Raw genomic sequence first — 16106 nt, 5'->3', positions numbered from 1 at the left:
TCGTAAGTGATCTACAAAACCCCAGACACTCCATTGAAGATGGAAGTGCAATACCAACCGACTTAGCGTATAGATTATCGCTAGTCTAACATTACCTCATAGGGCGCCTTATCATACAAGGCACAAGCCCTAATATTTGGTGGCCAGCGGACCAGAAGAACTCTACAACGTCCTACGAAGAAAAAACAGAATAATAAATCATGAAGTCAACGACGACGAAAGCAGCAGATTCTTCAAGCAACCTAGTATCATCATTAGTGAGCGACTTCAGAAAACAACAAGATTCGTCAAGCAACTTAGTATCATCGTTAGTGAATAACTTCAAGAAACAAAACCGACGTGTCCTTTCCTACGGCAACGGAAGCTTCGTCTCTCATTAGAATCATTCAAGAAAACATCGTTAGTGAGCGTTTCCGGCACTGCAAGAAACAAACCGAACGCGTCTGCAGCATCGGATTTTCAAAGGCTCGATCATCGAAAACAACGCGCACGGGGGAACTGAAGCCAAACCAGGTCGTCCGCTAAATAGAGAAGGAAGGACCAAGGCCGTGTGTCGTTACGGAACACCGTGACTTCCCACAAAAGCAAGCTAAGTACAATTTTTATTCATTTGGAGTAACTTTGAGTGTTTCCTTTGCAGGTCGAATTTCGTATTCCTGTGGCTGAAGTTACGAGACATTCTTAATCTTACTTTTTTACAGAAATTATCTACATCATTGAGATTTCGCTACTGCGAGTTTTTTTATCTTTGAGTGTTCTGTTCCAGAAGTTCTACTGAAATATCATAATCATATACTATGTTAACTTTATCATTTTGGGTGATTATTAATCCCTACGTAACAAATCATATTAAACAGTGAATATGCGTTTACGCGTGGACTCTGTATTTATACAGAGCATGGATAGGGTCGTTAAGCACCGTAGTGATTAGAAAAACACACAAAAAACAAGTGGAACACCCGTACAAATCTAGATAAATTAGAGGTAACACTATTTCGGGTCATGACAATAAATGCTCCTTTGCAAGTCCCGATCGCAGTTTTAGCCTTGAGTTTTTTGAGTTATATAAAATATCGAACCTCAATGACTCAACTTAACTTTAAAAATATGGCTGGATTGCAAGGAACACATGTCTGTAAAAAACTTTCATCAGGCTAAATGCGCTGACCAGGATCCCTCACTATTTCAAATTTTAGCAAGAATGAAGTACAAACAGTTAATATTGATACAGTAGAGATAACTCGTCTTAATTAGTAATCGCTCAGTTCCTATAGTTCGTCATTCATTGCTTTATACGTAAACTAGCAACATAATGCTAAAAACACACAATACGTTGCGATGGTAATAAAGAGAAGGATCCTAATTATTACAAAAAAGAAATAGAAACAGTAGCCCCCTTCAGAATCAAACAAGCAAACTCGGTGACTGTGTCACCTAGTCAAGCGGTCAAGGTTAGTCAGATCTGCCGAAGTGTTCAAAGCATAGCAAATTCCACACAATAAGCGACTCTAGCAGAGTGGGGAAAAGCGATGTTGGATCATACATAAACCCATACCTTTTTAAAATAAAAAGGAATTCCCTATGCATCACACGACCGTATAAAGTAATCAGAGCAGGTTTTCGTTTTTTTTTAATACATAAGTTATTATGAGTAGTGGTGGATAAGCCCGACTGTACGCGCCGTAAAAATTAGAATATCTTATTTATTCCTTTAGTACAATTAATTACCAGTATTTACGGACTCACCGTCTGTTGTTCGAACTTCCCTAATGAGAAGTTCCGGATAAGCGAGCGTTTACAGATACCTCTATAGTTATAAAAACATTGATCTGTATCTAGTAATTGTAAGATTCATCTAGGGGTATACAAAATATTATCTTACATCCTGCAAAATAAGGCGTGTTTATCAAAAGGAAAATCCTATAAACCTTCAAAACATAGTAAAATCCGTTTGAACAAAAATGAGACAGTAATCAAATAATAACTTATATAAAGGAACTATACATTTGTCTCATAAATCGTAACATTGTTCAATGACCCAACAGAATTCTCCCACAACCGCAGTCGTACTTTGCACGCAAAATCTCGAGAAGCATGCACCCTCGAATGTCTTAGTGCGTGTAAAAAGACTTTGCTGGGAAATGAAATTTTAATCCTTCCCGACACTCTGAAATATAACGATTTCCGCGAACAAAGCCCTAAAAGTATACATATCGTGGATACGGAAGTTATTAATATCGCATTTTTTTATTGTTGCTAATTTTTAATCCCGCCCAATCAGTCGTGGATGAATCTCTTTATATTCTATCTAAAGTAATATCAATAAAGTCATTCAAGCAGAGGTGATTCAGCAGATTTTTTTTTATCTTCTACCTGAATACCAGGAGTTCTCCATAGCGAGTGATCTCTGGGAGAAAACGGATGTCATTGAAAACAAAATACGGTCTAAGGACAAACATAAAGCTATATACGTTACCTTCGTATAGAATCTCACTGAAATTTCAAAATAGAGATAATGACGAAGTTGAAAAATGTTAGTAATAGGAGTCATTAGGAAATCAAATAAGCCCATATAATTTTTCCCTCAAATGTCATGCCATAAAAGATCGGATTTCGCGTATCTGCGCAGATTACTGTCGCTTAAACAAGGAACGACTTCCGATAGTTTCCAGTGCGATGTACCGACGACATCTTATCTCTGTTAGGTTAGAATAAATTTTTTTTTCACCAACTTGGACTTACTTAAAAGCTTTTACCAGATACCATTACCTAAGTGATTGTACCTCATACTCCGTTTTCAGCACACTCAGGGGACATTCAATTTTTACGTATTCCTCCGGCTTACGTGGACCCAATTACAAATATAGTGTTTGGAGACTTTTAGGGATAACCTACATGCCTATATGGATGATCTTGTAATCTTTTCTAATACCTTAGAAAGTACATTCACATAAAGTAGAGCTAGTGCTACAGAGACAAAGACAAATATCTCAGAGTAAAATATCTAAATGTGAGTTTTTTAAAAAAAACGAACATGTTTATCTAGGTTTTATGTGTCTGGTCAAGGTCTTAAAAGTAGTCCATGGTAAGGTGTCGGCTATTCATAACTTTCCGGTACTTATTAACGTAAAAGGGGGATACAGCACTTTTGCGCTGTAGTGGGTATTACAATCGTATGTAAATATGTAACTCTTCAATCATGACAGCTCCTTTAACAGATCTTACGAAGAAGAGCGTAGTAGATTTATTATGGTCTGAAAAAAGCATCAACAGGCGTTCGATATCTTAAAAGCGGAAAATGCAGCTTACCTAACTTAAAAACACCTGATTTAAATAAGGAATTTTTTTTTATTGCAACAGACGCCTCAGACCAAGGGGTAAGAGGGTACTACTTCAGTAATATGATAAACAGTTCTTTCCTATAGCTTTTTATTCATGTAAACTAAGCCCTCTGAAAGTAAATATGCAGTAATAGGCAAGGAAGGGCTAGGTATCTTTAACACTAGTACATTTTAAGTTCATAATCTATGGCTATCCTGATAAAGTCCTTACTGAACATGAGTCCTTTACCGAGTTTTTCAAAGGCTTTAATCACAGTCCAAAAGGAATCGGTGACAATGATCATTCAGTCTTTGGAGCCAAGATAAGATATCTACCTGGGAAAGCAATTATCATAGCTGACGCATTATCCCGTAATTCCGCACCATACAGCAAAGAACCATTAATTGGACTAAAAGATATAGAAACATCCGTGCCTATTGTTAAAACCGTATCTAAACAAGAAAATTCCTTAACCCAAGAGATCGCGAGCATTGAATATCTGGGTTGGAGCGCAGAACTGTTACAAACTGAACAAAGCAAGAGTCAACAGACATAACCCAAACAATAAACACTTCGAACGGAACAGAATCAGCAGCAATAAACACCAAACAATAAACACTTCGAAACGGAAACAGGGTCAGTGGCTAAGCAAAAACAATAAACACTTTTGAGCAGAAACCCTAAAGCAAAAGTATATTTAAAGTATGTGTATCAGAATAATGTAATCAAAATGTAATATTATATGTAGGTCTGTGACGAGGTAAACCCGAAGAACACAGCAGATGACTAACGACCAGGTAGTAGTAATAATGTCTTTCATACCAATCGTCCTAAACTGGTTGCATTCCGTCATCCAGGGTTCCTATTATGTCACAGAAAGCCAAATCACTATTTTACTGGCCTACAGTGCTTACAGATATAAAAAGCACATAACTGATTGTAACAACGTGTCATGAAAACAAGGGACACACTAAGACACCTGTCAGTTAAGGGCCTATCCGTGCCAAATCAATCCTTGAAAGAATATACGTAGAATTATTAACAGAATTACGAGTCCTGACAGAGGGAATAAAACACTTCTTAGTGTTAATAGTTCCTTGACACGTTATATAGAATAATAGCACTAAAAACAAACACCGCAATTGAGTGCGTTAGGAATATTTATGAGTGCTAAATCAGTAAACATGGAATTCAAAACACATGATAATCTGACTCGGGTGGTGTAAATCAATAATAATCTCCTTAACACGTTGTGTGAATTCCTTTCCAATTAGAAAACCAAAACTATATATTTTATCGCCCAGAGTCAATCGGTTTGGTAGAATAAACGGATAATTAAATAGGAAGTGTCATGTCTTACGAGTTACAACTCGTGATGTTGGATCCGAACTGGATTATAGCGGTTCGCGGTTTTAAATACCTTTATCATTGATATCTTGTATCTATAGAATTGATGCCGCAAGTAGCCTTATACGGTACGCCGCTAGAACACTTTTCCACATATTCAAGCCAACCACCATTAATTTATCAAAGATATATAGAAAAAATATATAAATAAATAAATATAAAAATAAAATAAATATGGATACAAGTGGAAGTCAATAAATACACTCCGTAAGAAGTCGGAAGGGTTACAAATTATAATAAAAAAGGAATCACGATATATCAATAAGCAAAACGTAACCATTAAATATCCAAATATATATGCGTAAAGATTTGAACTCTAACTTAACGCTTTAGTAATGACAAAAAAGCTAAAAGTTCAAACACATATCAAAAACCTACTGACATATTGTCTGTCGGTAATTTATATTCGTAGTCAATGAAAAAAAAAAAATTAAATAAATAAATAAATAAATAAAATAATAATAAATAAAATAAATAAAATAAAATAAAAGAGATTTTAAAGTCAGGAAGTCTAGAAGTGAAAATGTTATCTATGAAATAATCCTATATGAATCTTTATACAGGCAATAATATATATAGAATTTGTATGGAAACCTTTTTTCTATAGTTTGAATAAGGAATATTTAATTAACAAATAATTACAATTATGCAGTTTTCCAACATGAAACTAATATATTGTTCAATTTTGGTACTGTTTTTTTTCAGACATTCTTCTCATGTGGGTCGAGTATTAAAAAACAAAAAATTTATCCTAAAGTCGTATCTCTTACAGCAAGTAACGTAAACTCTTAGCTGGCTGAGAGCAATCTCCTGCCAAGTGACGACGTCATCATTGCGTATCAGCATTTGTTCCTTTTAACCTCAATAATCTGCTTACACAGGCTTCATCGTGTGTCGTCTCTGCTTGCAAACAGCAGATTGACTGGAGAAAGGAATGCTCAGCTCATGAACTTCACATGTGGTTCATAGGTCACATGACAGGCCACCATAACATATTCTTATCCGTGTGTGTAATGCAAGTAGTTAAGGACTTGCAATCATTTTAAAATTAATAACAAAATAAGGAAATAGAGTTTCTAATCATCAAAATGAATTAATCTTTTCTGAACCTCATAGACATTTAGAAGTATCACGATATGGATATGGATTATTTACTTGCAACATTAGCCTATTACAATTCAAGTAAAACATTCATGGGAAAATGTCACTTTTCTTGAAAAAACCCAAAGTTTATTTAGAAACTAGTTACATAGTGGGGTTTTTTTTCGTTGCATCTCCTACCTATTAATAAAGTTTTAAAAAAAATTAACCTCAGAGGATGCGCACGAGAAAATTGAATATGAAACTTTTGTTAGGGCACATAGAATCATGATTAATATTCTCTTTGACTCTTATGCTGCCTGGCAATCTTACAAATAGCTCCATTTTCCACTTCTTTGTCTAGTAACTTCATACCAGTAATATCGAATTTTTCTTGAGATTCGTATTTGATATCTATTTATTTTTTATAATTATGGATATTTTTTACAAGTCATCATAGACCTGGATAGGTTCACTCATTGTTAATGCCATGGATAAAAAAGTTTGTACAGCGGATTCTTTTGAATTCCAAAATATCAGCGAATTCATGTGGGTTACGTCTGGTCTTAATGGCTCTCTCCCCTCCCCTGTATTTGGATGTCGTCTGAATTTACTTTGCCCTTGTGACAAGTATAATTTCACTTGCAGGCTGATTAATGGAACCTGGTTACAGTATCCTGCAGTACGAGAGTTTCACATAGCAACTTCAAAAAATCGTTCGTCGCAGCGACGACTAGTCAAAAGTACAACCGCTACAATGTGAAAGGAATTTCATGGACTTCTTCGACGACACCGTATCTCGTCGTTAATCTCGTTTTCATGCGGAACGCTCCAGCGGCTGTCGGAATTCGACTACAAAAGGGACATACTTCCGACAATTACGACCCGAAGGATATTCAACTCTACTTTGCTGGCGAAGGACTCGTGCTGGGGATTGTTTTTTTTATCATCGCGAACGTAATCGTGTAGCTTAGGATGCAGAGATAAAGTATGAGCGCAAAATAGAACGTTGGACCCGCCCAGGCAAATTTTCCCCTTGTTTTAACCATTGAAAAGGCCGTTTCAATTGGCTATAGGTGGTTGTCTGGAACTGTGTATGGGACGAAAAGTTGTTCGAACGCTAGTTAAAAAGTGAAGTAGTATAACCTCGGTCATGTATCCTATATATATATAGTATCATGTATCCTATATCTATAAATGATCATAAATAACAGAATCGAAATATATTTTTTCGCGTACGCAATAGGAAATCTCTTATATAAATGATCATAAATAACAGAATCGAATATATTTTTTGCGTGTACGCACTAGGAATCTATATATAAATGATCATATAACGGAATCGAATATATCTTTGCGTGTACGCAATAGGAATCTATTTAAAGTGCACATATATTAATCATTAATTATGAATCCAATCCATACATATGTAACAAATCAGGTAGCCTATAATCAATCTGTTACCTTATATCTTACCATTATCTGCAGTTATTTATGAGTTAGTATATGAATTACTAATCAGATATATAACATTTAGCATAAAAATCAACGAATCAATCAGCATAAACATTAATAATTTTATCAATTCATATATGAACTTTTTTATCAGTTAAAATATGATTTTATCATGTTAATCTTCATTCTATGCAATTATCAGAGTACATTAGTATTTTCTGTAGCATATGTATCTTAATGAGATGAATGAAAAAAACTGTATCATTATATATCACGTGATCACTATTATTTACCAATATCATTGTTTTATATTTTATTACTTGAATCAATTCATGACACCATGAATTTTTATTTACTTATATATATATATATTCACATAGTGTCTGTATCACACTCCTATAAGTCAAATGCCAGTCAAGTTTGAGTAATATTCAGTAGTTGGTTTTGGTAGCTGACCGAGCTAATGTAAGTGTTTACATAATAAAAATATGGAATGTTAGTCCATATATATAAAAGTCTAAAACTAACGAGGTCAACCAGATGCTTGCAGGAATGTGATCAGACTAGAGACGCTAAAGATGACGTATACAATAAAAGTAGGCTAAGATAACATGCCGTCACCTGTAGTCATTCAATTGTTTATAAACATTAGTCCAAGCTCCCTGCTTGAGACAACTACGCCTACGTGATCTGTAGCGTGTCTCATTTGATTGTGTGTTCGTATGAAACTATGTCATTGTATGTATATTCATATGTTCGAACTACTGTCTGTTCCTTCATAACTTGTAACGGAGATGGTAGACAAGCAGAACAGAGTTAGTGATCGTCATTAGAAGACCTGTACCTCTTTACTAAGCTATCATCGTAGAGGAATAGGATTAGCCATTCATCATTGGCAGAAGCGATCAAGCTATCGTTATTAGAAGACTTGTACAATCATACCTGATCTTTCATCATGTAAAACTTCAGAGAATATACTATTTTTTATACCTTGTGTTTTTCTACAAGAACCTCACCGAACCATGAGTTTAACACATCGTCGTAAAGATAATACCGACTTCGTAAGTGATCTACAAAACCCAGACACTCCATTGAGATGGAAGTGGCAATACCAACCGACTTAGCGTATAGATTATCGCTAGTCTAACATTACCTCATAGGGCGCCTTATCATACAAGGCACAAGCCCTAATATATATATATATATATATATATATATATATATATATATATATATATATATATATATATATATATATATATATATATATATATGTGTGTGTGTGTGTGTGTGTGTGTGTGTGTGGTAAAAGATATATACTATATGTATATATACATGAATATATATATATATATATATATATATATATATATATATGTGTGTGTGTGTGTAAAATATATATATACATATGTATATATATGTATATATACATGAATATATATATATATATATATATATATATATATATATATATATATATATAGATATATATATATATGTATATGTTATATATGTATATATATATATACGTATATATATATATATATATATACATATATATATATATATATATATATATAGATGTGTATATATATATATATATATATATATATATATATATATATATATATATATATATATATATATATATGTATATACTCGCTGTAATCAATAGTAATCAAATGAAGCTAGAAATGAAGAGGTGAAATACTTCAACACAGTCTCCTCTTACGAGGGATATCAACAATACATATTGCCAGGACTTTATCTCAAACTAAAATAGATTGTAGCCTTTAACCCCAGTGGACATCAATCAAAGGGCTGCCAGAGGGCCGCCAATGCTTGATGAAAAAGATAATTATATCTGAAAAACTATTAATTATGATGGCATTCAGAATTTTAAAATACTGAGAAAATATTCCAAGATATAAATATGAAATTAATTGTCAAACTATATATAAACTATTTCAAATTCTACGTACATTAAGGCATTAATATATATATATATATATATATATATATATATATATATATATATATATATATATACATATATATATATATATATATATATATATATATATATATATATATATATATAGTATATATATATATATATATATATATATATATATATAATTATATATATATATATATATATATATATATATATATATATATATATATATATATATATATAGTATATAGTATATATATATATATATATATAGTATATATATATATATATAATATATATATATTTATATATATATAATATTGTGAATTATTGACATGTGCTGACTATGCCAGTATATACAGTATTTAGGGCAAGGGGGAGGGGGGGAGGCGCAGAGAGTGTGCCATTCAATGAAGGGGGGCGAGAATTAGAAAAGTTTGGAAACCACTGCCTTAACCGGAAGTCCTTCTGGCATCCGAGCAGACATGCTGACAAACATACAAACGCGATCTTTAGTCTTCCCCCTTCCCTCTTGATGAAAGGGGATAAATGTAAAGAGAGTTGATGGTTAAGCGGTGAAGCGAAGTTATGAATTTTGTCCAATTTATGGAAGGAAAAGACTGCGATGTGGTAAAAATATGCATAAATCTTTTTCTTTCCTTTTCCCGCATAGGTTCTATCGAATATTAGAATCAAATAAAAAAAAGGAGAGAAAAAGAGCAGAGATAACGTTTCTATTTTGATTCATGCTTTTGTCTGAGGGTTCTTTAGTGACAATTCTGTCGATCCTTCATTTTGTATTTCGGACTTATTTTTTAAGGATTATTTGAAATTATTGCAATAGAAACATTTGAAAACCGCGCCGAAGGAACAATCGAGTTTTGTTTCCTGTGGTGGCCTCAGCTGCTGCCCCTAAATTTATCCGTGGCCAATGAAATTTTCAACCACGGTACGGTATTGGCCTATGTTGTTGATACCTATAGCGCTGCCAGAAATACTATTTTTGCTAACTTTATGCTTAAATCAAATAAAAACTACGGAGGCTAAAGGGATGCAATTTTGGGATGTTTGATGACTGGGCGGTGGATGATCAACATACCAATTTGCAGCCCTCTAGCCTCAGTGGTTTTTAAGATCTGAGGGTGGACGGACTGGCAAAGCCGGCACAATAGTTTTCTTTTGCAGAAAACTAAAAAGTAGGAACATCATTGGAAGAATAAGAAAAAACTGTTTTCTCTTTGTATACTGTAAACACTACAATGCCATTAAGTCAGACAGAGAATCCCACATGTTCTGCAGGAAATGCGGTTTCCTCTTTAAGCTCCCTCTCCTGCAATTGTCAGGGATTTTCTTCTTCGGCCTTTAGTCTGCATTAAAAGACTGGTTTGGCTTCGAATACTTAAGGACCGAGCACATAAATAAATGTCATTAGATATTCGATCGGCCTCCCCCATTCGTAAAAAGCTAAATTGTATTCCATTCGCGAATTCATCCGCGAGAGAGCAGTTTAACTCCAAGTTATTGGAGTGCAGTGCTGTAAGGTTACTGGCGTAATGCCCTCGAAATATCTTCTTTAATCAAGATAATGTACACTTTAAATTCAAGCTGTTTTTGAAATACTGAGAAATCTTGGATTATATTTCAGATGAAAGGATCTGTACATGATGAATGTATTTCAGATGGAAAGGGTCTGTACATGATGGGTGTTTGCTAGCAAAGCTATCCCACTAAATTTATCGTTAGAAGTACTATCGATCTTGTTTCCCTAATTAATGAAAATCCTGCGTTATCAGTAAATCATTAGCGTGTTAGGAGAACTCACGAGAAATGTTAAATTTACTTAAATCCACATAAGAAATTGACGCCGATGTAACGGGCAGCATATAAGTCAATTTGTAGAATATGTGTATACTATATACATATCTATAAACCACTAAAGACTTATGACTATAAGATCTCACACATAATTTTACAAAGCATACAGAATATACAGTGTAAACGTAAGCGTGTATATATATATATATTATATATATATATATAGTATATATATATATATATATATATATACTTATAGTAATATATATATTTATAATACACTACATACATACATTATATATATATATATATATATATATATAAATATATATATATATATATATATATTTATATATTATATATATATATCTATATATATTATATATATATATATATATGTATTTGAATATTTATTTATACATATTAATGAACAAATGAGAATGTGATTGACAGAAATAAATTTCTGATTCACATCTGGTGTGAACCCCAGTCTTTCAAGAGAGAGTCCAGGGCATTAGCAGTTCTTCCAGACAAGATTTTGGATACCCGAGGTTTTTCCAGGGCCGGCGACTAGCGCCCAACATACCAGCGAATTTTACCTTATTTCCCAATTGCATACATTTCACTCGACTTACCCTTTTCACCGTAAGATGGGATGGAAATGAACACATGAAAACATGTTTTACAGAAACATACTTCTGACTTACATCGTGTGCGAACCCCAGTCTCTCAAGGGGGCATTAACAATTCCCCCTCACACAAGTCATAAAAGAAGCTGGATCCTAAGTACATCGTACCTGAGGATTTTTACCGGCCAAGCGCCTAGCACCCAACATACCAACGAAATTTACCCAACTACCTGTGTGGAGGAATTACTAATGCCCAGGACTTTCACTTGCAAGTCCGTTGAATGTGAGTCAGATATTAATTTCTTTGAAAACCATTCTCATGTCTTCATTTCCATCATATCTCACGGTGAAGAGGGTAAGTCGAATGAAATGTAAGCAATTTGTTTGCTGTTGAGTAGAAAAGTTGGGTAAAATTCATTGGTTTTTGTTGGACAATAGGTGCCTGCCCGGTATAAACCTCAGGTGCATAAGTGTTTTGCCCTATGCGGCTTGCAGCAAAGAACATGGGCAAGGGTGTGATTCCCAAATGCCATCGGCTTCAATAGAAATTCCATACGAGAGAAAACATGCCCTGATAGCATATATTATATATATATCTTACAAGTGTGTAATGTTAAGTGAAATCACATATCATGTCTTGCTTGGAGACAAGCTGAGCTGTGAGGGCAGCTTAACTGAGCGTAGGAATTTAAGTACGCAAGCAGTTTAACCAAGAGATCACTCACCCTGTCGTTAGGCATGTACATTCGTTTGTACGGATGTTACAGGCCTAATAGTCCAAGGCACTTGCGAAAGTCACATTCTTTTCGGTGAACACTAAGAAGTCAGATGGTACATGCCGAGTGTCAGGAGAGAAAGACCCATCGTAAAGGTAGGACATATTTTGTAAAGACTTAGGAAACCGTTACCTTTGAAGAGAGAGAGAAGTGTGAAATACTCTCTTTACGTGAATACTTTGAAAAGAGTGATGTGTGAAGTGTATCTTTTATCCATTATTATCTGTTATTACAGATGGAGGGTCCTGATTCCATGGCTAATTTTAAAAGACGGGATTCTCTAACCTGACTATGTTAAATGAACTTATGACATTTTGGGTCTGAGAGTGATTCTTAGTCAGGAGGGTAGAATGTTAACTTACTGGTTTCTTTATGGGCAGATATGGGTTTTCTGTCATTATGACTTGTTAATCATTTTGTTCTATTTTATATTCAACTGCTTTGGGTAATAAATAGTATATTTTTACACTTACGAGATCTTAATAGCCTAACGACATGATTGCAGACAGAGGGCACCATTGACAGCAGGTAAGGGTTTCCAATTTGTGTAGTTTAATAAAAAGAGGGGTAAGATGTATATATATATATATATATATATATATAAATATATATATATATATATATATATATATATATATTGTTCTGAACTGCTCGTTCACTCCTGAAAAATGTAATTTAACACTAAAAGAAAGTCGCCTTGAATGGAAGAACGAGAGATCACAACAAAGAAAAGAGAAGAAAAACTATGGCCAAGGGCCGATATTACCGAGGAAGGAGGACTTTACATAAAAGGTGGACTCTAGTTTTAAATGCACTATATTTACATTAATTTACATAGGTCCAGGAACTAATAAGGTGGTAGATTGTCGATCCACTGGAAACACATGGCTGGGGCAGCCAGATACGGCGTTCAGAATTTTGCGCAAACGGGTTATTGAAAATGCAAGATTTACTCCAAAGGGTTACCAATTTCTCGCACAATCAGGCATGGTGTTTGTCTGCAAAGAGATTGTATCAACAAATTTACAAACCGCTCAGAGGGGATGGAAATGACTGGGAGTTCACAGAAGGAACTATTACATTGCTTCGTATTAACTAGGGGATGTTTACTAGTATCACAAGGGGAGTAATCACAGCATTGAACCAAGATTGGGGGAGTAAGAAGCTAAACAATGGAGGGGGAAGTCGCCTTAGAAGAATGGAAATGAAATACAGACAATAGGCAAAACAATTCCCAGGCTGAATTGGAATTTACTCTCACAGTACCTGGAAATCCTGGGCTTGGTAGTCTTCTTATCTGCTGATATTTTTGTGCACTATAGACGTATAGAAATACTTGGGAATTCCCCAGAGGAGGCAGGGGCAGCAGAAAGGGGTGAATGTTGTGTCTAAGGATGAGGTAACAGGAGCTTCTGACTTCTCCTAGTTCTGTGGAGGCTCTGAGGGTGAGCTGCTGGGTCCCTGCTCCTTTTGAAATATCCCCTGGTAAGCTACGCCCCAATCCGGATTTTCCCTGTGGGTAGTAAATTCAGGACAGCCAATGGGAGCAGAGATAGCTTTCTAGAGAATGGAGGCTTTCAGTTCAAAGGGGCAACTTGCATATAGACAAGGATGAATGAATCTTGTTATAAGAAATAAATCTAACTTTCCATGATTTTGGCTTAAATCTTGAACTTTAATATTATATATATATATATATATATATATATATATATATATATATATATAACATACCTATATACATAATATATATATACACCACTCATGTATTTATTTATTTATTATACATGTATATGTTTTCATGTATATATATATGAATATATATATATATATATATATATATATATATATATATATATATATATACAGGGTGTTCGAAATTAGAGCCCCTCCCCCTACAGCATAAACTAAAATTGATTATATATATCTATATATATATATATATATATATATATATATATATACACCACTCATGTATTTATATATTTATATACATGTATATGTTTTCATGTATATATATATATATATATATATATATATATATATATATATATATATATATATATATATATATATAACAGGGTGTTTCGAAATTAGAGCCTCTCCCCCCTACAACATAAACTAAAATTGATATGGGACACAAAAAAAAGTAATTCAGAACAGGTAGTTTCGATTTAAGTTTCTCTATGATTATCTATATTTTGTAGTGGTCCTGGCCATCTGCCTGTATCACAGCCTGCATTCTTGAGGGGAATGATTTCAGCAAATTGCAAAAAAGCTGAAACTCAAACTCCATTTCCCTGAGCACTTTGTTCACCTCTCTTCACAGGTCATCGATGCTTGGTATACCATCATAGTTCACAGTGTGTGCTTCATCACGATCCTTTAAGACACTACCAGTGTTTTCACACACATTAAAGTCAGGGTAGCTACCTGGAAATTCAATTGGCGAGTAGAAATCGATACCACTGTTTTGAAGCAGCTCCTGTGTCTGAAGAGCCTTGAAACGGTGCCTTATCATGCAAAAATGTGACTTCTTCAACAGATAACACATTTTCAGGATCTTTGAGGAAAGGAATGTTCCACCAGTAAGCACAGTTTCTCTGAAGTATTCGCCATTCCATGACTGTCCTTTTTCTTTGATGATCCACACTAACCGTTTGGCTGTGAAAAAGAGAAAAATTCCCAAACATTCAGGAAATTTCACAACTTGGCAACAGCGGTCGTCATCGCTGATATCATCCAACTTTGCCGCCCACCCAAATGATGCCATTATTATGATTTGGCTTCCTGACGGTGTAAACAAAGAATTTATCTGATGCGGCAACATGGAGAAAGTCAGTTTTATCCCAATCTTTAAGAAATGAACCACAAAACCATGCACAGTCTTCTCTCTGTTGCTGAGGGATGTTAGGCTTGCTGATAACATGAAATGGCTTGATACCAGATTTTTTATAACTCACAATATACAGCACTATAACTTCTCTCCTTTCCCCATTTTGTTTCTAGTTCAAGTGCCAATTTACCTAAAGACTTTTTTGGTCTACCCCACTGCCTCAGCTATGATGTTCTTTGACTCCTGAGAAATGCCTTCAGGGCCTTCAAGATTCTTCCAAGGAAGGGGGGCTCTAATTTCGAACACCTGATATATATATACATTTTGTTTCTAGTTCAAGTGCCAATTTACTAAAGACTTTTTTGGTCTACCCACTGCCTCAGCTATGATGTCTTTGACTCCTGAGAAATGACTTCAGGCCTTCCAAGATTCTTCCAAGGAGGGGGGCTCTAATTTCGAAACACCAGATATATATATACATATATATTTATTTATATATATATATATATATATATATATATATATATTTTCTATATATATATATATATATATATATATATATATATATATATATATATATATACACATACGTAAATAGTCGCCCCTTTTCATTATATGTACGAAAACTGAGAGAGACTTTTGCTTGTAAACCAAAGCTTATGACTCATCACTGCATAGTTTCATTCAAAGCAATTAATCGAACGAGTGGGTTCCTTAGACTGGCGGAACAAAACGATTGTTAATTATATGTGTTTTACCTATCTCTGTCATTCTGGTTCTTTTGCTAGAGCACTGTTTTTGGGGCTTAATTTTCATTTCCAAATAAAAAT

The 16106-nt window shown here is 34.1% G+C and overlaps 1 protein-coding gene across 1 annotated transcript in view; it reads right to left on the bottom strand.

Annotated features, from left to right (window-relative positions):
• Positions 1 to 13862: 13862 nt before the first annotated feature.
• LOC135218889 (uncharacterized) overlaps positions 13863 to 16106 on the bottom strand; it is a 62478-nt gene continuing 60234 nt past the window's right edge. The window contains exons 6-7 of the mRNA XM_064255335.1: positions 15098 to 15104; positions 13863 to 14000 (exon numbers count right to left, since the gene is read on the bottom strand). Coding sequence (XP_064111405.1) covers positions 13863 to 14000; positions 15098 to 15104 — 145 coding nt within the window. The remainder of the gene's footprint in view (positions 14001 to 15097; positions 15105 to 16106) is intronic.

Source organism: Macrobrachium nipponense, chromosome 1 (assembly GCF_015104395.2).
Source record: "Macrobrachium nipponense isolate FS-2020 chromosome 1, ASM1510439v2, whole genome shotgun sequence".
Lineage (NCBI taxonomy): Eukaryota > Metazoa > Arthropoda > Malacostraca > Decapoda > Palaemonidae > Macrobrachium > Macrobrachium nipponense.
This window is presented reverse-complemented; position numbering and strand designations above follow the sequence as displayed.